Raw genomic sequence first — 22,780 nt, forward strand, 5'->3', positions numbered from 1 at the left:
TGATTTGCACCTTTCTTCTCAATCGTTTTAGAGAATAATATGAGCATGGGTTGACTACTGTGACGAGAGGGAAGAAGGAAGTATCATTTTCAGTAGCAAATATGCTGAGAAATATTTAGTGTTGGTGATATTGGAAACCTTCTCCCTTCTGATGTATATTCATTTATTTTAAACGTTTTCGGTTTTTCCAAGCCATTAAATCCCCTTCAGTAAGGTATGCACTGAATTGTTTTATAAATGCAGTTAATTTGTATATGCGGCATAATACCTCTATTCAAGGGATTGCTAAAAATAGGTAGTCGGTCAATTGCAACAAGGTGATATTTTTTATAAAACATTATGGTTGAATAACGGCCAATGTCGATATTTTAAATATCTTAAAATTACACATTGCTAGAAAGTGCGCATTATGTTGCACCAGGAAGCAATATCTGTATTTATGTAAATAATGCAATGGAATCAACAGAAGAAACAATTGAGTGGTCGGAAAAATCAGCACCCCTCAAAGAAATAATCAGAGATGAGAAACTGCCTATTCTCGTTAAAGTGGCAACAGGGTTTTATAACAATGATAGCGAATCATTTTCTCCGGGTGATCTAATAAGGCTGGATTGTCATAAGTACATTCAAAAGGTGAGAGCTGATGTTTTATCATCAAAAAATAAAAAAATAGAAGAGATATTTATTCCGCTTGAATACAAAGGGAAAGTTACAATTACAGGAGTAAGATCGAAGGAAGAAGCTTTTCATTCTGTTGAAGAGTTAATAAAAGTTTTTCCGCGGTATGTAACTGTGATCGAGGCTTTTACATCACGAACAACAGAACGTTTTTCAGCAAGAACAGTTGAAAAAGGAGACGGTCTTGAACTTGATAGATTTCTTGATGGAATAGGTTTAGTTTGCACGGATGTGAAAACTGGTGAGCTTTTAGTCATTTCAACATCAGGGCAATACAACCTTACTTCCAAACCAGACATTAATCAGTACACCATAAAAGAGGTGATTGATCGCTTTCCTTTACCTCAAACTGTAACATTTGTCGATGAAGAGGTACAGAAATTATTTACAACAAATCTTGATGAAGCACTACCCAATATCTGCACATTTACTGGTAGTTTGACACTTTTGGGATTCATTACCGAAGAAGTTGTTGTAGGCCATAGTAAGCCGCAGACATCACAGAGGGATGAGGGAAAGTTTGTACAGAGAAGTGTTATCATGTTGCCTACAAACGGAGAAATCGTGAGAGAACTGGAAGTGTATCTTGCCATCAATCAAAGCGACAAGGATTATGAAATTTTACTATCAACAAATGTTTCACAAAGCCAGGATATGTCAGCTGTTGATAGCATGCTGTATGTTGATATGGTTAAAAAGCCAAGACCCATGATAAATCTGAAGATCAGAGAAGAAGTGCCATATTCCGTGCCACCTCCAAAACTTCCTCCTAGAAGGCAGAGTTCAGGTATATGTTAAAATTTTATAAATTGGATACTTAAGAAAACGTAAAAGAGAAATAGACAACTTGTGGCATTTCATACGTATATAGCGTAAACTATAAATGAAATATAAAACTATAGGCTCCATTGGATCCTGAATCGTCGTCGAAGATGGGATTGTTGCTACAACTATAGAATCGAATACATTTTTGAATAACATTAATCTAAAATCACAATAATTGGCAGATCGTAGTCCAGCAGGTTATCTTTACTGATTAAGAGTTTTTTTCATCTATTTTTGCAATTATCAAGATTATAAACACCAGACGAAAAAAAATGTACAAATCCTTATTCAGAGCACCATAACTTATGTATGACCTAAGTGCTTCCAACTTACATTTGCAGTTACTCCTAGATGAAGTTGACATTACGAAAAAAGGTTGACATATGTGTTGCTTATATTACCAGTCATTTTAAAATAATGTTTAATGTTCTCATTATAGCCAAAACCACACAAAAAATGGGTAAAAATCATCTTTGATCTATCTTTTGGTTTCTGATATTCTTTTTAAAAAAGTTTGGATCAAACTCCCTCAAGCAATTAAGGTAGCTTTGGATCATTTTGATCAAATATCATTTTAAGTATTGATGTGTTTATAATCCTTGAATTTCAATGTCTTGGGTTTATGTGTTCCTGGTTAAGATAACTACAGAAAAGCACTGCAGACACATCAAATTAATGAAGCATTAGTTTCATTTAAGGGAAATAACTCATATAAGGGTCAATTTTTGTTTACTGTCATGACGTTTTATTAAGCCTTAGAGGTAATGTTGGCTTTATAAAGTTACATTCTACCTATAAAAGTTTTTAAAATGATAGCATGATTGTGCAAAATTTGTTAAAGTAAACAGTTCAGGTAGGGGTAATAATGCCAACATTGTTAGTGCAATTTCAAGGAAAATATATATTGACCAATGGATCATATTCACCATATTTTAAAAGATTTGCCCTTACTCAAGTAATTGCGTCTTTTAGTTTTCGAATGCATTTTTTCGCTTTTTCCATACATCCTATACATTTGTAAGCTGAATTATTAAATTGTGTAAGTTATCTTTAATGGTATCATTGCCATTAAAATATTTTTTCTATATTCAGATGTAGTTCCCTGGGTGTTTAGATGCACACAAAATTTCATTCACATCCAAAATAACACTCAATCACGCATTCTCAGTCCTAAAGCATTGTATGTTTTAATGTTTTACCACTTTTATATAGAAAAGGGACTCCGAGGAAATTTCAAAACAGTCCCTAATCAAATAACAAAATCAAAAAGCTCAAACACATCAAACGACTTGATAACAACTGTCATATCCATATATTTGTCTATCTTCCAATATCTGCACTTTTATTTTTCCAGTTGAAGCTCGTCCGACAAATTTGCAAAGAGCAATGACAATTCCAAGAATGCGAGATAAAGACGATGGCTACATAATGATGTCAGGTAATATTGTGGATCAAATTTGAACAAACTGTTCTTGTAGACTTAATAAAGGTGTCAATCAGCAATTGACAATCATGGCGGAAGCTGTGTAAAGACCATAACATGGTAATAGGTCTAATCCTTATCGATCGTTGAGTGCAGTCTATATATAACAAGACAACTCTTACACTCTTCATTTCACCAAAGACAAAATAATATACTATATAATATAAAGTCCGTTTTCTCGTTTGAATTGTTGAAGGCCCATTTTAAGGTTCCACTAAAGTCAAAATATAGGACACTTCATAAACATCTAAACTTTGCCTATATTGTTCAACCTATAATGAATAAAGTCATAAACTATGAGAACATATGTTCATTTAAACATACTTTACATATACAAACTGTATAAATTGTAAATAAACTTGAAATTGTTATGTTGTGGCCAAACCGGTTCTTGGGGTGAACACTAAATTTTCAAAAAAATCTGCAGGCCTGCAAGACTACTTAATTTGCTTAAAATTGGTATGGACGAATACTATTACATGTAATGCAGGGTAAGCAAGCTCATGTTGATTTTTTATAAAATATATTGATTTTCGAGTTTCAGTTAATTGCATGTATCTTAAGTGTACAAATATCGATGCCATTAAAACTATGTATGTGACAACTCATTATGAGCTTGCCCTGCATTACATGTAACAGTATTCTTTAATTCACCTATAGTTGTGAAGATACTTCTTGTCCATGTCAATTAAGGACAATGAAAACAATACAAACCGGTTTTTTACCTGAGGGAGCATCTCATAGTTGTACCACAACTTAGTCAATTTTCACACCTTTTGCATGAAGGAAAAAAAATGCCCATCAAAATCCAAGAGAGATTTTATCTTTCTGAAACAAAAAATGCATTTTATTTTATTATATCTAGTGGATGCCAGGCATTAGAACTTTTCCAACTTCACAGGTAAGTCTGTACTCGGAGTAATTTTTGGCATGTAAATACAGCCATATTTGTCCGTTTGTTGGTTCCCCCTCCCCCACTTTGTGTTCTATTACTGTATGTGTTAATATAAATACTGTCAATACATCTATAAATATATATAAAATTTATATATATATAAGTAAAAAATCATTGATAATATAAATGCACACGTACCGAAAAATTGTGTTGAAGCATGCAGAAGAATATCTCAGGATCCCGGCAAGGACCGGTAACTCTGTAATTGTTTTTTGCGGGAAAATATGAACTCCTACTCATATATCCAATCTTTTAAAGAAGAGTGTCCACCTTTTACTTACACTGCACTATTATTAGAATAGTAGAATATAATGATATATTACAAATGTATGAACATTACAGATATAAACTTGTGGAGAGTTTTCTCATTGGCAATCATACCACGTCTTCTTTTTTATATGTAACTGTTGTATAAAAAAATATATAACAAAAAACTTGTGTATCCTGATTTGTATCACTAAAATATAATAGTTATTATAATTACGCTGAAGTTGAATTTCCTGACATTTATTCATCTTTCACGACTGGACTTGTCTAGGAAAAAATATATCTCTAGACATTAACCTCAGTTTCAGGTATAAAGTTATGATTTTTTTTTTGTGACAAGTGCTTTTGACCATTCTTGTGGTCACCCGATGTTCAGTACTTCAGTACTTTGATTAAATTATAATATCTTTAAATCACAATATAATGCTAACGACGTTCACGTTATTTGCTTATTATCTTGAAATCTGTTAAAGATTGACGAGCAAAAAAGAATCTAACAAAAATGACAATATGAAACCTTCAATTGACTCGTTTATGTAGAAAATTAAACAACAGCAGTAACGAACATTTATATTTAAACAAAAAATATGGGGTATCTATGATCCATGACACAAAATCAGTACATGTACAACAAACAAAAACAAACAAAAAGCAAAGCAGCAATGTTTTTATTGCTGTTCTTCATCTCAAAGTCACAGTGAGTTCTTTAATACAAAACAAAACAAAACTCTCACCTCTAACCTCAATCAAAAACAATGAATTTACAAATAATATATTATCTTTATTTTTCGTCGCAAAAACAAAAGCATTCTGGTATATAACGGCAAAATTGCTTTACATTGTCTTATCGGGGCCTTTTATAGCTGACTATATGCGGTATGGGCTTTGCTCATTGTTGAAGGCCGTACGGTGACCTATAACTGTTAATGTTTGTGTCATTTTGGTCTTTTGTGGATAGTTGTCTCATTGGCAATCATACCACATCTTCTTTTTTATATTAACAAATTATATTTTTTAGACAAAAAGGGTGATGATGACACCGATGATTACGAAGTAATGGATGAGTCAGGTAAATTAATTTTCACTTTTTAATTATCTTTAGGCCCTATTCTATTATATCTGTCTTCAGCTTACATTGCAACCCAAAGACAAATCATTAGAAAACAGTATGTTATTGGTGATAAACCAAATGGTCAAAACAGGAAGGAAAGTAATCTTATCGTTAAATAATGCTCCTATGGTTTTGAATGCTGTGCATTATGAAAAATCAATTACCAGTAATCTGATTGGAACATCTTGATCATTAAAATTTATTCTTATAACATTGTTTCTGAAAAATGTACTTATTACTCGAAACAGTAAAGCTCCAATTTTCGTTATGCGATTGAGGGAATTGTAAATGTCAATACTGAGCTCAGATCAGCTGACCTTATTTAAAACAAATTTCTTGAATTTTGGTTCTAAACTAGCTTCAGATTAATCAAATTTGAATTTTCCAGGTACACAGGAGATATTTTACAAAAGAGAAACGACTCAAAAATCAAAAGTCAAGGTAATGTATGTTTTTTTTATCATTGCTCATAACAAGATTATTTTTTACTTCTAAATTGTTCTTCAAATACTGCGTACCTAGTAAAGAAAACTAGACATGGCATTATGTTATATGAAAATTACCCTAGTTCGATCGCATTCAATAATTTGAATGAAGTTATATTTAAGAATTGAATGCTTCTTTTTGTAAATTTATTGGGGTGTAAAAGCGTTGACCGAAGTACATTTTGTAGCGCTTCATTCTAAAAATGTACCGTGCACGGTCACCCTATAAAGTTACAAAAATAAGCATTCAATACTTATAATTACATTTTTAGCTAGGATCATGAAAACCCGATTTTGTCCAGTTTTATTTAATTCACCTGTGCACTTTAATGTGGGACCTCGTGTTTGTGTTATGTTATATGACTTTTGATGAACTTCTTTGTACCATTGTATCTTTATGGAGTTTAAGAAATAAAGAATCTTGACAATGTCATCATGCATGCTAAATTTTATTGTCTAATGCAATTGTTTACGGAATAACATGTGATGTGCAGTTAGCCAACTTCAGAATAACGTATTATAATGAAACTAACATCTAATGTAATTATAAATCTTTGTATACTTTTGATACTTCAGATTTATACTGGGCTGTTCGCATTGTTTTCCGTAGATTTTTCAGCGTCACGCCATTTAAAAAAAAAATTTGCAGTCATCTCATTGACAATCATACCACATCTCCTTATTTTTATGAATGTGGTATCTTTTTATAATTTACAACCTTTACAAAAATAATTAAACATGATAGCCTCTTCTTTAACCCGTATCGTTTCTATGATTTGTAGAATTTCACCGAATAATTTAAATGATAATAGATTTGCAACTATTTGTCATTTATAGTACTAGTATTAGTAGTTAAAGAATTGACACAATAACACCACTGCACCAAACACTCATCTGTACGACAACATGGTGTCTTGTAATAACTATACTATTATTATAATAGTTAAATCAACTCCCACCTGTCTTTTTTTAATATTTCAGAAACTAGTTGGTTCAATTGGGAGGAAATTTCCATCTAGCTTGAAAAATATCTTCGCTCAATCATCGTATAATACAAGTAGCGGAAAAGAAATGGGAAAGGATCGTCCAAGTTGCAGGAGTGGAGTTAAACAAAAATACGAGAAAAACTTAAAATATATAGGCGATTTGGATGACGGAGAATATACTGAAATATGTGATACAACGGCTAAACCTGTTTTGGTTGTTAATCCAACGTCGGCAGTTCCACCTAAGCTCAATGCAGGACTTCTTAATGATGAAGGTTTAAAAGATATGTCAGTTGAAGAACTTGTTGCTTGTTTTAGATTTTGTAAATTAGACATTTTAGCAGATTTATGTGAAAAAGAAGCCTTTGATGGTAATATATTTGGAAGTTTATCTGATGAACAACTGCAGAGTGAACCGTTCAATTTACGGCCTGTAGATTTAATTAAAGTACAAAGTGTTAAAAACGGATGGAGACCAATATTTAAATGAGAAAACAATGTTTCTACCATATAATAGCTAAATATCAACATGAAAAGAAAAACGCAACATAAATATATTATAATCATCAAATGAAAAATTTAATTATTTTTTTTTATGTAACGGAAAGTGTTAAGTTTTGCGTCCGTACGTATACACTCTTGAAAGATCATTAACCAAACAATCCTTATCTGCTTATGGGCTTAATTTAATAGACCGCATTTTTTTAAAAGCACACTTTTTTACATAGACTAAGCGAATAATACTCATATTCAGTTGTCTTAAGAAACAACTAATTGCTGCTGCTTTTTTTATTGAGCACGCAGCATCTGGAATAAAAAAAAAACAAAGACTAGTCGCTACTGGTCGATAGATGCCATACAAAATAACAGATTAAAATTAATCGGCCCTCTCTGTCTCGAAAAAAACCAACAACGCATATATATACTTAATAATACCGAGTTATTAAACAGCGGGGTCTAAATTTTTTTGCGAAAAATTATATGACAGAAGTCGGCACTTAATTTCGAAGATGAAAATTAAGTATTCAAATATTTGCAAAGGCATTCAAAATTTTAAGCAGTCCATTTTAACGTTTAAAAGTTACTAGAACACACCCGCGAAATCGCGGGCACATGATACAGCTTGTAAACTGTAGTAGGATGTATTTTTGTAAAAGATATTATGACTGGAGAATTTCATATAAGGTATATCAAAAGCCCTCTCCCTTTTTTTTTCGAAAGTCCGTAATTTGTTTCCTTTCTGTTAAATTCAATTATTTTTCGTGTTTCTGGCCTTATACCTCAGTTATTTTTCCCCTTTGCTACAATGCATTTTTGGTAACGTCAAATTAAATTAAAAATTTGAACCGCTTCAAACATAAAATAAATGAAACTGCTTATAGATCATCATTATTCTTATAAAATGTGCTTCTATCAGTGCTTTTCCTTTTGAGAGCCATATTAACATACCAATGCATGGTAGGATTTGAATCTCGTATAATGACTAAGACTCATTTGAGGGGTGGTCTGAGGGGCCCTGATCCCGAAATCCCGGGCTTAAAAACATGAAACCCAGAGGTGCGTATTTTTACGTAATTCATATCCCGACAACCCGAAATTTAAAAAAAAATATTTCCGCATCCCGTCAAGATCAATCCCGAAATCCCAAGTTCAAAAACACCCGATCCCGATGTCACGAAAAAGTCCTGCCTCCCTCTAATCTTTACCCTACTTTCATTTTGGCCAAATCACTACTTCCATTTTCAACAAAATATTTTTATGCCCAATTTATGGGAATTATATTTTCTAGGGAACATATTTACTAAGTTTCGACATGTTGGACTTTAACTTCATCAAAAACTACCTCGACAATTTTAACCTGAAGCGGGACAGACGGACGTACGAACGAACAAACGAACAGACTAGAAAACATAATTCCCATAAATGGGGTATAAAAACGTATCGTTGTAAGTGAAAACTTTAACCTGAAGCCGGAGAGAGGGACGGACGAACTAACGAACGGATGAACAGACTAGAAAACATAATTCCATAAACAGGGCCCCTCAGACCACCCCTCAATGAGCCTTAGTCATTTAAACGAGATTCAAATCATGTTAATAGGGCTCTCAAAAGGAAAAGCACTGATGGATTGTCCTAAAAGCACATTTTATTCGAATAATAATGGTCTATAAGTTTCATTTATTTCAAGTTTGAAGCTCTCAGACTTCCCCTCAAATGAGCCTTAGTCATTTATACGAGATTCAAATCCTACCATTGGCATGTTAATAGGGCTCTCAAAGGGAAAAGCACTGATGGATTGTCCTAAAAGCACATTTTATTAGAATAATAATGGTCTATACGCAGTTTCATTTATTTCATGTTTGAAGCGGTGAAAAATATTAATTTAATTTGACTTTTACCAAAAAATGCATTGTAGCAAAGGGGAAGAATAAATGTGGTATAAGACCAGAAACACGAAAAAAATTAATGTAACAGAAAAGAAACACATGACGGACTTTGGAAAAAAGGGAGAGGGCTTTTGATACCTTATATGAAATTCTCCAGTCATAATATCTTTTACAAAAACTCATCCTACAACAGTTTACAAGCTTAATATGCCCACGATTTCGCGGGTGGGTTCTAGTAATGATTATATCTACATGGTAATAGGAAAATGTTTATTTCAACAATCAGAGTTATCTCTCTTTACTCACTATCTGAATTTGTATGATAAATAATTATATTATGGCTTTTGTGTTTGTTCTAATGTACTGTATCTAATATTCATAAACATATTCAGAGAGAGCGGAGTGAGAGAGATTGATATGAAAGTTTGAAGAATCGTGATAAATTTTGTAATGCCCAAATATGCCTGTGTGATTAGGAAATAAAGAATTTGATTTGATTGGTGCTTATTGCCACAAATCACAGGTTAAGTTTTAATTTTGGTGGCTTCACTTCTACTTTTCTGAAGTTATACCCCTATACAGTTTGTTAAAGTTTGCATCAACAAATGTTATAAAACTGATACACAATGCTTATGTACACAAAACTCAGATCAATTTAAGTACACATTTTGGGTAAGGGTCTTGAGTTATGTCACTTTATAACGTTATATGCAAGCGGGGCATCTGTTTTCTATGGACACATTCCCCATTTATGATATATATAGATTAAACTAAAAGAGAATAAGCCATTTACAACTTCATTTACAGACATTTTGAATCTTCATTACTTATTTTTTTACGTATGATTACCAGTGAGACAACTTCATGTTTATATATCCACCGAATTAAGTTGATATGATGTGGATGTAAGCAATTAAATCTATATTTAACCTCACGGCCTTCAACAATGCAAAAATTCCTATACCGTATAGTCTGGTCTAAAAGGCTCCGACATGAAAAAAGTGAGAAAAAAATCAATTGAGAAAACTAATAGCCAGTTTATTTTCAAAAACAAACAAACAAAAAACTCCACTTTAATATCAAACAAGCCTAAAGTCCTCTGTGATCTATCTATAGTGTTGTTTTATGACGCTTTTTTCTAGGATTGTATATGATCATTTGGCTTTATAAATTTCATCTAGCTAAATCTTTTTCCTTATACAGCTATGCATGATATTGTGTATATAACTTTGTGTATTAATCATATTGATTCAGTCTTACAACATTATTCATAATTAATAATCTACACGTATGCGGAAGTTGTTTTTTATTTATGTTTTATTTGTCTCTTTTATATGTTCAGTTTATATTATATTCTTTAATTTATCCTGCAATCAAACAATTGTACAACAGGTACACAAATATGTTTTTGATCTTTATTTGTACTATTCATATGGACTACTATAACGTTATAGTACTCTCGGATTTTTACTTGTACATGAACAAATAAAGTTTCTCCGCTTCCATATTGAGCAAACGGTATTATGGATATTTATTTTGGTTTGCCAATTTCTTGTGTGTCCCTGCTTTCGTGGTCCGCGTTTAAAGTATGATTTCTTTGAAAAATCAGAGATAGCAGTTTTTCTTTTTTGAAAAATAAACCTTAAAATGCCGAGCGTAATTTGCAAGATTAGACAATATATGTGCATTGTCGACATATTAAATGCCATGCAGGCTCTAAATGATAGGGTACTCCCAGCTTAGCCGTCGATAGAGATTCGGGGACAATATGAGAGCCCCTTGCTCTTAGATAACTGTGTAGCCCGTATTATTTTTCTATTAAATACCAACTGTCAACATATTGAGTTGATAAAACCGTCAATACCACGAACTCTCAATAGACTAGGTGTGTCAACAGGGTTAGTATGATCTCTTCCTCTGTATTATTCGAGGCCAATCTTACGTGTGTACCAAATAAAATGTAAAAACAAGGATGGTGAAAACATTCGGGAAAATGAAGAAAACACAAAGAATGCCCTTTCCAACTACATGATTTTACGTTTGTTTTTGTGTTGGTTGTTCCGAGGTTGTCCCATATAGCTTATCGGGTTATGTGAGGGTTGAGTGCTAACAATCATGTCAAACCTCCGTCATATTCTTACGTAATTATCATGTGTGATTTGACTTACACAAAGTAACATGTCATTGAGTCGTTTTCTTAGTAGTTGTCAGTCATATATTTTTGTTCATTGCTGTAGTATAAATCAGGCCGCTTTTTTTTTAGTTTGTAATGTTTCACATTTTGCCATATTGTGGTATTCCATATGGGTTCTGCTCTTTGCTGAAACTCGTACGAAGATATGCCGTATATCCGCATTGTTATACTTATCCAGCTTCCTATTAAGTTTATTGTCTTTTATTAACACTCCTTTCATTTTTGGTAACACAGTACTTGACGGTAAATCATTTCCCACTGTTACTGATTTTTTCACATTCTGTGCATTTAAAATCTTACACCAAGTCACGGATACATATTTCTCGTCGGTTTATTTTTTTTTTCGTTTTTAGAGGCTGGAACACGGATCCGTTCGAAACAATAAAATAAGTCGTCTCCATAATCGTCACTACTAGTATACAGTCCAGAAGTAACAACCTTGCTGTCAATGCAATCAATGTACATTAAATACGAGTTCTAATGACACGTGTTTAAATAATTTCTTCCATTCTCACAGTGCCGCAGGAATATTAACCCACTTAAAAAGGGGGATAAACGTACTGCGCTAAATGTTCAAAGAAATGTCATTTTGTTTCCGGCTTTACCTGTGAAGACTAATTATGCATTATCAATGCGAATTAAAAAGAGCAGGTGTTATCAAATATTTATCAATTAATCTCAAAGTTTACTTAACAATTAGATAGCTTATCAACACCGAATGTTTCGTTCTCTGCTTGAGTAAATAAATACCGCTGAGACAACTAACATGTGTTTGAAACTGTCCTATCTTGTCAAGAAAACATACAATGGACGTTGATCTGTGAACCTCTCAAACAAGGATTAAAACTTATATCTTCTTAGCGATTAAATATTTGAACAATAAAAGATACTTAAATTATGTGACAGTTGCAACTTGACTTATTCACATATGAAGTTGACAAGCTCATTTTTCGTTGTACAATTTTCTTTATTTCAAGGATTTAAACCATTGTTTATTACAAATACATTGTGATATGCTACCATGTTATTACAGAAAATAATCATCAGACATTTCTACAAAAATGTAAATAGTATTTAAAAAAATGTTGTAAAATTTATGAACTACATTAAATTGTACTTTTTAATGATGCATCCACTGGAGTGGAAATATCGATATCCACATAAGAGAAGTGTAGTTTAATTGTCACAAAATAATAAAATTTGAAAAAGATCTATGGATCAATTTTCAGATATCTATTATTCATTTTTTTCTACAACAACTACAAACGGAACAAAGAAAAACAAACTTTATGCTCAATCAATACAAATCATTGTCGAATATATTCCGAATGAACTGCAGAACCTGCCAGTGCCTTAGTAACATGTGTCATTTATGGTGTTGCGACATCTGTATTTCACAAGATGTCACCAGACTTGTTATATTACAGACATAGGATCAGAATAGATATGGACATTATCGTGAATACAACAGTCCGGCAATCAAATTGAATGAAATACATTTTTCATTTTAAAAAAAAATGGATGATTATCGTGAATGCAATCAAGTTTAATGAAATGAATTTTGAACGTACTTTTTCATAGAAAAAAGAGAGTTTGTTTAAATTTTATCGAAATCTTTTTCTTATATAATAGGTTTCCTTTCTACCATTTAAGTCTCTTGATAGCAGAGACTTATAACACCTTAATTTTGACCATTGGACTAGTCTTGTGTTATATATCTACATTCGTTTGTACTTACTCTCCTCGTGATTAGGAATTGGACAAATCTTGTTGGTGCAAAAGAGTGTGAGAGGGGCTGTCCATCTAAAATGTTAGGTAGACAGATCATGACACACACATATATATCGAGCAACCTGGCCTTCTGAAGTTAGATGAATATATATAATCCAGCTCCCTTCTTTTTTCCATGTTTTTAGCATATTCGCGACAAGGGTCCGTTGCAAAAACTACATATAGTTGTCGGCACTTTGTAACCGGACAAACGCACATTCCAGTATTAATATGTATAAAAACATTAAAGTACTGACATAATTCCTTTAAAGATTGTACTTTAAGACAAATCGTTTTCCTGGCATTGTAAAACACTTCAAATATAAATTGTATATAGATACACTTTTCTAAAATACACATTGAACATAAAATTCGCATTGTATGTGCACCGGGCACAGCCATGTGATGTGAAGGTTTAACATATATAAAACTTGCACCGTTTATTTTACAGTGTTTTCAGCTACGTTTATTTAAGAAACAAACAACTGAAAGTTTCCATTTTATGATAATCTTGTAAACGTATCCTTATCGTTACTATATAGGTTCACAATTAGTTTTGAATCCAGACTGAATCAAAGAAAATGAGTTTGAACGGATCCGGCTCAAAGGAACCAAGATTCTGAAATTAGGAGTAGTTTAAAATATGCCTATGCTTGACAACACATTTGTAAAGTGTGATAATAGATGCATTGTTTCATTTCTTCACCGTTTTAATGGATAATTTGACAACAGTCCGTGTATATTATGCATTTTGTACGAAATTAGTTTTTGTGACAGACTAAATCTCGCATGTTTAAAAGTAGATTTCTGTAAACAGTTCCGATAGTAAAATTACAAATACTCTATATAGATATATTTATAAAGTTAACGTAGATAGTGGATTCACTTTCGAATGGTTGATTTGTATAAAAAGTATCTTGAATAAATATGGATTTTCAAATATTTGAATAAATCAGAGAAACTAAAGTTTTAATCCAAAATGGTTAAAGTTGAGCATTAAACAAAGGATTTTTGACCAATTTCAGCAGACTTGGAATTCAGAAATGGAGATTTCTCCAAAAGCATTATGTTACAAACTGTTTAAAGAAAACTTTGAATTTGAAGAATATTTAGACTTATTACCTTGTAAAGATAAAATAACATTATGTAGGTTTAGAACTGGAAATCATCGGTTACCTATAGATGGTGTAGAATATTCAATACATAGACAGGAAAGAATATTCAATACATAGACAGGAAAGGTACTGTGTACTTTGAAAATCTCAAGAGATAGGTGATGAATTTCACTATATTCTAAACTGTACAGCTCTAACAGAAAGTAGAAGAGCTTTTCTTAAACCTTACTATGTAAGCCGAGTAAATGTTTTGAAATTCGGCACTTTATTTATTTCAAAAAATATATATTCGTGTATCAAAAAAATTGTGTAAATTAATTAGAATTATCAATATAGAAGTATGTTCTCCAGGTTGATCACCAATCTCTCATTCTTGTTGCTCGTTTTGTGCAAACTTGTCATGCGCAAAATCTGTATGTTATTATATGTAAAAATATCTTTCTTTGTACCATTAACTTGGTTTTATAAGAAATAAAGAATCTTGAAATCTTGTAGACGTCGCATGCAAGAGATCATGCAACGTTTTCGTATATTTTACTTTTTTAAACGGAAAGTTATAAAAATACGGCTTATATAGTCTATAGCATATATAAGAAAACCGTTAACATTATTTCCTCTACAGTTTTGTTTTGTAACAGCAAAGGGAGTGGGGTGGCACCGTTTAGTTAGGCATGCAGTATCAATATATAGATGTGGTTAGACTGACATAATTCCCGCTGTGTCCATTCAGGGATACAAGGACAAATATTGTATCAGTCGAAAAATGGTTATCTAGTTGGTTTACAGGGAGCATGGGAAAACAAAGTGGTTATTATTTAGGGAATCAGTTGCGCATGACTGAGTGGAGAAGGCCCCCTCTTGCTGATAATGTATGATATGTTCTATACCACCAAGATTACAATTACGTTTATACTGACTGTTATAACATGTATACTCTAGTCTTGATCAAATACCACCCCACTCAGTTTACGTAAGCTTTACGTGATCAACTAAACGTTTAACTTCAAACCCAGACGACAGTAACTCGCTACAGTCGCGTCTCAGTCATTACAGCTGAACGGACGTGCTAGGCCAGCTCTCCTGTACCCGCTATCTTCGATGAGGGTTTACAGTTAGATGTTCAACGACTTACTCCTTTAGATGACAGAAACCAATCCATGCCGTACAGAGAGACGTAGTAGTGACGTACACGCGTTAACATGCACTCTAAAACCATTGTATCATGGGGAGTGTTATGCCGATTAACGTCCGAGGGCTGTATCCTAGGTGTTGGGTGATACAACCTTCATTTCACTGCCTAACGGCTTTGGTCCTGATAACGCTTCCTGTCATCTATATATATACTACGTCCGAGATCATCTACCAGTACTCCATCATCGAGGTTAGCGGGCTGCCAAGCTGACCAAACTGGCCCTGAAAGCAGCCGTTGTGAAGTAACAAAACAACAAAATAGTCAACAAAAGAAAAATCCTGACCCACGGCACAAAATATTCAAATGCTCACCAATCGTCTTCGGGCACCGAGCCGACCGTGCGAGGGGTGAAAAGCCAGTCAAGGTCGTTAAACACTTCCATATATATGTAACTCGCTGTAAGATCTAAGAGCGGTAGGGGTCGGAGGGGGCCCGCTGATCCCGAAATCCCGGGCTTAAAAACAGGGAATCACGAGGTCCCGAAATTAAAGTCCAGACATCCCGAAATTCGAAAAAAAAATCCGCGACCGGATGCCGAAATCCCGAGCTTAAAAACAACCGAACTCGGATTACCGATAAAGGTCCTTATCCCCCCTTTTTTCCAACTAATGCAGCTGCAATTTACAAAAATCAGTATAATCGTTTTGCATATAGTTTGAGACTACTGAACCAATGTGTTCTAGTAGTCTCATATAATGAGATGCATATATGACACGGAAAAGAAAGAACCGTCAAATGAATAAAAAGGGGGAGGCAATGAACTTTTCAACAACGGTAGCCTGAGCCGGTAAGGCAGCAACCATTTGATTTTCGGCTATGAATTTATTTATTTTTTAAAGTTTGTTTCCAGTTTTTTGAGAAAAAAAATAATTTGTTTTTGACCCTGAGAAAAACATGTTTGTTTCACCCTCAACTCACCTGATGCCATTATATGTAATGCTAAAATTGAAAGAAATAGATTGTTTTCGACTTGTCGCCAAAAATTAAATAGATTGACTTCGCTGAAGGCGAAAAAGAAACTGTTTGTCCAGGAAAAAATCCAGAAAATCAAATGATTGATGCATAACAGTCGATGTCATTATTCTTATAATATATCGTAATCAGAAACATATTATTTTTGTATAGGTCAAATAACTTTGGAAATGATATATTATTTGTTACATTGTATATGTATCCATAGTGTGTTAATTACAGGGTCAGCGATAATTATATACACATATAAATAAACAAGAAAAAAGGAGGAATGCAATCCATTTCATGACATGATAGTTTCTTCTTTCAGATACGGCGCATGTGTCAAAAACGACGTTTATTCCCGCACAAATTGACATTTGGAGCCTCGAACTGTCAGAGTAGATCATCCAATGGCAATGAGCAACGCAGGTGCTTGACCAATCGCAACGTTGTTAACTAATATTGTAATGAGACACGTGATCCCGCGTTTGTCAAATATACTACCACGAGGTGGATAGGGAAGCGTTGTTGATAGTGTGTTTTCTTAAATTTCTGCAGAGAAATTGTTTTATTTTGGAACTCTGAAAATGAATGACAGCTTGAAAATTAAAAGAGGTAAGTGATTTTAGAATAAGTGTGTGTAAGTGTTTTGCATTTGTTAAAATTTAGCCTTTATTGTTGTTGACATTGGACTTGTCATTTGCGAGCACGTGGTCGAACAAAAACAACAAAGGAAAACAACATATTCTGAGCTAGACATTGCTAACGAGCAATTGTCTGAAACATTTTATTCACTAGAAGGTCGCATCAATCTATTTATAATCAATTGCGTCTTGTGTTATTTTGACAGAACTCGCTTTTCTTGAACCACCGATGAAAACAAAACATTTCCCGCGTTGTCGAAAACAACCGACTTGAAGCAACCTTGCAACACATTCTCTGCTTAGAGTGTCTTTACTAAAAAAAAAGGCTTGATCAAGTGAAAGAGAGGATCGACAGCCAATGTGTTGTCTTTACGAATCTTGTGTATTTATAGTTATAAAGAATATACAGCTCAAATATGGGGTACTGATCCTTCCCTAAATCAGCATGTGTGATTATGCATACCATTATTGGCATTAAGTTGGTGGTTAGAAACAGACAAACGTGTAACATTTAATTTAATTTCATCATCCTTTATTTTTCAAATGATAACAATATGTACAAATGTAAAGAAAATTATGTTTTGTTCATTTCGCTTTTGTAATGAAATGTTAAATCAGGATTTTTAGTAAAATGAATCCATATACATTTTTGTAGTTTTTTTTTGGGGGGGGGGGAGTATCTGTGCACTAACTTATGTATGCCCTGGTATTCTGTTGGCCCAGGGTTCATTCGCAATGAATTATTTTTCTTTCTGCATTTTGTCTAGTTCCACATGCTATGTTCATTATTTTACCAGTGTGTATTTGGTTTGCAGGGGCGGATCCAGTCATTTTAAAAAGGGAGTGGGGTTCCAACTGTATGTCCCCATACAAATGCATTGATCGGCCCAAAAAAAGGGGGGTTCCAACCCCAGGATCTGCCAATGGTTTGCTGCAACTGAATAATTAGTTTCTTTTCAGTATAATACCATACTGAAATACAATGTATTATTCTATTGATATTTGTAAACAGTTTTAATAGGTCTAGCCGGTCAGTTTATGCACATGCAGTAGATAATGAACATATGAATCCATGTTTTAAAATTCATGCATGTCAGATTTTTTTTACTCATTCCATGCTAACTAATTTATCAAAACAAAATGATGATTATTACAACAATCAGTGAGAATGAATTATTATGTCCAATTAATTAAAGAAGCAAGTAATTCAAAATTCTTTTCATGTACAAAAAAATGTATTTCAAAAACTAATGCATGTACCATATAAATATCTGAATAAGTTTATTTACATTACTTTAATAAAGGTATTATTAATATTTTTCAATAAAAGTAGGAAAATCTAATCCGTGAATGGACCTGATACCCCATACCTGTGCTGTTTATTTCATTTCCTTGCTGGGGTGTCATTTGAAGTTATTTTATAAACAAAGCTACATTTGGATTATTATCTTTTTTGTTAAAATTTGAAGAGCATTAATAGTCTAATTAAATGCTGATACTGCTGAAAAATTGGTGACTTGACAAAATTTTGAAACAGGACATTTATAAAGCAGAATTGAGGTGTTGGAATGTTTACCCTTTACAGACTTTGCAGGTCCATCCTGCCACATGAGTTGTTCAGAATTTTCGTATAGAATGTGTTAAAAAATTGTATATATTAGGCCACACCAATTTGATTCCTAGTTCGACGGACCCGCCCGCACCTATTTTTTTCAATCCAGATTTTTTTTATTTTTTTTATATTCCCGCATCCGGAAATGCAATCATGTCCATTTCCCGCACCGTTTTTTTGTGTGTAAATATTCAAAAATATATCAACATCTGTTTCTAAAATCAAAGTCTGACCTTTATATAACGATTTTAAACATAAAAGCACCCCACCACACCGTGTAAATATCTGTAAGAATATTTGTTTTAGCATGAAACCTATTTATCCAAAGCGGGAGTGCTCCGATATAAATTTAGAACAACTGAAATACCTTTTAAGAACAAAAAAAATAGTTTCTTTCCCCCTTACTTATATTCCCTATCATCAAATGTTCGTTGTTAAACATTAGAATAAAGTACAAAGAACTTCTGAAGGATTTGCCTTCAACTGCAATTATATTGTATGCTGTCGAAACAAAATTATCCATAGCCGCTGGATGTTTATGCACCTGTCCTGATTGATTCAGGGGCCTGTCGTTCACCATCGTTGTTGATGTTGTTCATTGGTAATTTCCCGTTCGGATATCATATTAGATCGTTGGTTTTCCTGTTCGAATTGTGTACGCTAATAATTTTGGGCTCCTTTTTAGCTTGCTGTTTGGTCTGTATCAAAGCCCTGTGTAAAAGGTCGTACTGTGACATGTGTTTGCTATTATCAGTTTGAGAACAACCCACCCTCAGACAAGGGGTCATTTACTGATGTAGAAAAGAAAATAGAAATACCAACATGACCAAGAATTTGTTTAGTTCTTATATAAAAAAACCTTTGAAAACTTATAATTTTGTACTCAAAAAGAGGAGAGTTGCATCATATTTTCAACAACTTTTTCTAAAAGAGGGGTCCACTTTAATATTTTGAATAATTATTAAACTATTAAAGTAAATGTGTTAACATGGTTAAAGTCCAGGAATATTACAAAAATTCTTGGACATGTTTTGACTATTTATTTTAATACCAGATAGATATATAGTTCTTTGAGAAAATATGAACCCTTTTGAACAAACAAATATATTATAACTTATATTGATCCCTCATAAAACATGTAAAAGGGATAAATTTATAACATTAAGGGTTGCCCCCAAACTGAATATGACTTGGATGGAGAATTGTCTCATTGTCATACATAGACCAGATTTAATTATTTCTTTGTGAATATGGAAACAATACTTCAGAAATTAAAGAAATGTCCAAGTACAAGTGATAAATCAAGTTTTAATATAGTCAAAACCTACTATTTTATGTTTACAAAAAAAAATTATAATCGCTCGCCTCTACTTTTCAAGCTTCGCCTCAAAAATTTGCAAATTGAATATTTTTTTATTAAAATTTTCAAATCGCTCGCTCGCCCCAATTTTTGGAGTCCAAAAATCCGTAGAACAAGAAATTAAATTGGTGTGGCCTTATATTTTTTTTAGCATTTCACTGTACACAGACTGTTTTAATATGGATTTTTTTAATGGTCACATTTATTTTTAAGCCGTTTTTGCTTATTTATTTTTTTTAATTGCAGCCAAAGATCTGAAATTTTTAAGACCATGGGAAAATGATTATGATTCTGAGGAAAGAAGAAAATATTCCATTGGATTGCAAAATGACAACAGAAAAAGAAGAGGCAACTTACCAAAAGAGGCAGTTCGTGTTTTAAAAGGGTGGTTGTATGAACATAGATACAATGCATACCCATCAGATCAAGAAAAAGTTTTTCTATCTAATGCCACAAATTTGACAGTTCTACAAGTGTGCAACTGGTTTATAAATGCCAGACGTAGAATTCTACCAGAAATGATCAAGAAAGATGGTCAGGATCCTCTTCAATATACTATAACAAGAAAACACAAACAGTCTCTTTTAGACTGTGTAACATTCTCATCCGACCAAGAAAATTCACCAGATCAGCATCCTCATGACTGTTTAAGTTCTCCATCAAGATCTTCAGAAACAGACGGATATGTTTCTGACTTTGAAGCATCCTCAAGTGACTTTTTCTCTGAATCAGAATCTATGTCCGATCAGGGTGATCATGTATCAGCAGCCAAATTGCCAAGAATGAGTTATTCGCCAGTTAAAAACAATAAAGTGGAAGATAATTTTTGGCAATCTGGCCCAGTGGACTTGACAATGAATAAACCCAAAGTAAATAAACCTAGTTCAGATTTCAATTCATTTTTCTTGTTAGTAGATGTTGCAATAAGTCAGATGGAGAAGAAAGAGGAATCTTCAGGATCAGAATCAGTGTCTAATTCATCCGTGTGACATTTTTGAAAAAAGGGGGAGGGGTATAAAACAATGTGCTATAGAAAAAATCAATATTGATACAATTTGATGAATATTTAAATCATTTTAACTTCTTTGTATTTACAAAAAAATGTTTTAGTTTTTTTCTTTTTATAGAAAGAGCTTCCTGTGTTTTGTTTCTAAGTGGGATATTTTTTCTTTATTGTGCCTCACTTTACCTGTTATATTAATTGATTACAAGGCCATCTGTAGACATTTAAATGTTATACAGGTAATATTTACCTTTGCTGGATAAACATGTTTCCCGCTCTTTTGTATTTTAAGTGACATTTTAATTGTTAATATGATTCGCTTGTTACGATTGGATGCATTTAAAGTTCATGACCTGCTATACTTTAAAAAAAGACGCAGGTAGTGAATCATTGTATCATTGATTTTACTATGCAATATGTTACACAAGGATTTTACAAATTCTAATAAAAATAGGTGATATTCTGTTGGACATGTATGTTAAAAGTCTTTTTTTTTGTAATTTTACTATGTTGATTTGTATATTCAGTGAAAAAAATAAATATATATATATACAACCTAAATTGTAAACCATTTATATTAATAGTTATTAAAGGTACCAGGATTACAATTTAGTAAGCCAGACGCGTGTTTGGTCTATATAAGACTCATCAGTGACGCTCATATCAAAATATTTATAAAGCCAAACACATACAAAGTTGAAGAGCATTGAGGATATAATAACTTTTTTTCTTCATACTAGTATATATGTATGATCATTCTAGAACATCTACAAAATTGCTCTCACCTTGTGACTTCAATGCTTATCAGATTTATTGTTGGGCTTTTATCCCTCTCCCCTTAAGTGGACAAATCAGCAGGTTTGAATTAATACATGTACTTCATCTTGCATATTTTTAAGCTGGTTTATCTGCGATTCTTTAAGGATAATGTGTTAAAGCAAATATTTCATGCATATTCAGGATTTCCTGATTAAAAACCTTCAATATGAAAATTTGTCACATCTTTGCTTCTGCCTATATGTCTATTTGTCAATCATAGTAATTCTGGACAACCTTGATAGCGGATTGGATCTATTTATAGAAGAAGAAAAATTCTGGTGAATGTTATTACAAATTTTTAGCTTGTATGTCAAAAACTAAAGCTAAATGATAAAGATGGATCCATAAAAAAAAATCTGGGATATCAAGAGTGCGAGACAAACCATTCTAGAATTGATTGCGACTGAAAATCCACTGTCGACTACTTAGCCAGTTTGAACCAATTTTGGTAGAATAAGCTTATATCATGGGATAAATAGCAATTGTTATCTCATCTGGAAAAACTGTTATAGACGGCCGAAACTTGTCTAGCTACAAATGTATCCATTTACATCAAAACTTTCAGACAACTTAATCACTTGTTATATGCCCTCACCATAGTTGAGGGGGCATCAAGTTTTACCTTTATTAATAGGTTCATCCCATAGTTGGTTTCTGTTTTGATATAAAAAAGAAGATGTGGTATGATCGCCAATGAGTCAGCTATCCACAAAAGACCAAAATGACACTAACATCAACAACTATAGGTCACTGTACGGCCTTCAACAATGAGCAAAGCCCATACTGAATAGTCAGCTATAAAAGGCCCCGATAAGACAATGTAAAACAATTCAAACGAGAAAACTAACGGCCTTATTTATGTTTAAAAAATCAACTTTAATTTGCATGCAATGCTTCTTACCACTTAAGATGTTGCTCTTTATTGATAACTAATACCATT

General features: G+C 32.9%; 2 protein-coding genes across 2 annotated transcripts; both read left to right on the top strand.

Moving 5' to 3' along the window:
• The first annotated feature begins 357 nt into the window (after positions 1-357).
• LOC134687106 (uncharacterized) lies at positions 358-7,470 on the top strand. Its single transcript, XM_063547107.1, has 5 exons — positions 358-1,465; positions 2,858-2,941; positions 5,227-5,277; positions 5,708-5,760; positions 6,786-7,470. Exons 1-5 carry the CDS (start codon positions 454-456, stop codon positions 7,278-7,280), a joined length of 1,695 nt encoding a protein of 564 aa, XP_063403177.1. The 5' UTR covers positions 358-453; the 3' UTR covers positions 7,281-7,470.
• Positions 7,471-16,742: 9,272 nt separating this feature from the next.
• Positions 16,743-21,576, top strand: LOC134687114 (homeobox protein AKR-like). The gene is made up of 2 exons (XM_063547118.1): positions 16,743-17,017; positions 20,265-21,576. The coding sequence occupies exons 1-2, from the start codon at positions 16,990-16,992 to the stop codon at positions 21,005-21,007; spliced, it is 771 nt and encodes a 256-aa protein (XP_063403188.1). The 5' UTR covers positions 16,743-16,989; the 3' UTR covers positions 21,008-21,576.
• Positions 21,577-22,780: the final 1,204 nt, after the last annotated feature.

This window comes from Mytilus trossulus, chromosome 1 (assembly GCF_036588685.1).
Source record: "Mytilus trossulus isolate FHL-02 chromosome 1, PNRI_Mtr1.1.1.hap1, whole genome shotgun sequence".
In the NCBI taxonomy this organism is placed as follows: domain Eukaryota; kingdom Metazoa; phylum Mollusca; class Bivalvia; order Mytilida; family Mytilidae; genus Mytilus; species Mytilus trossulus.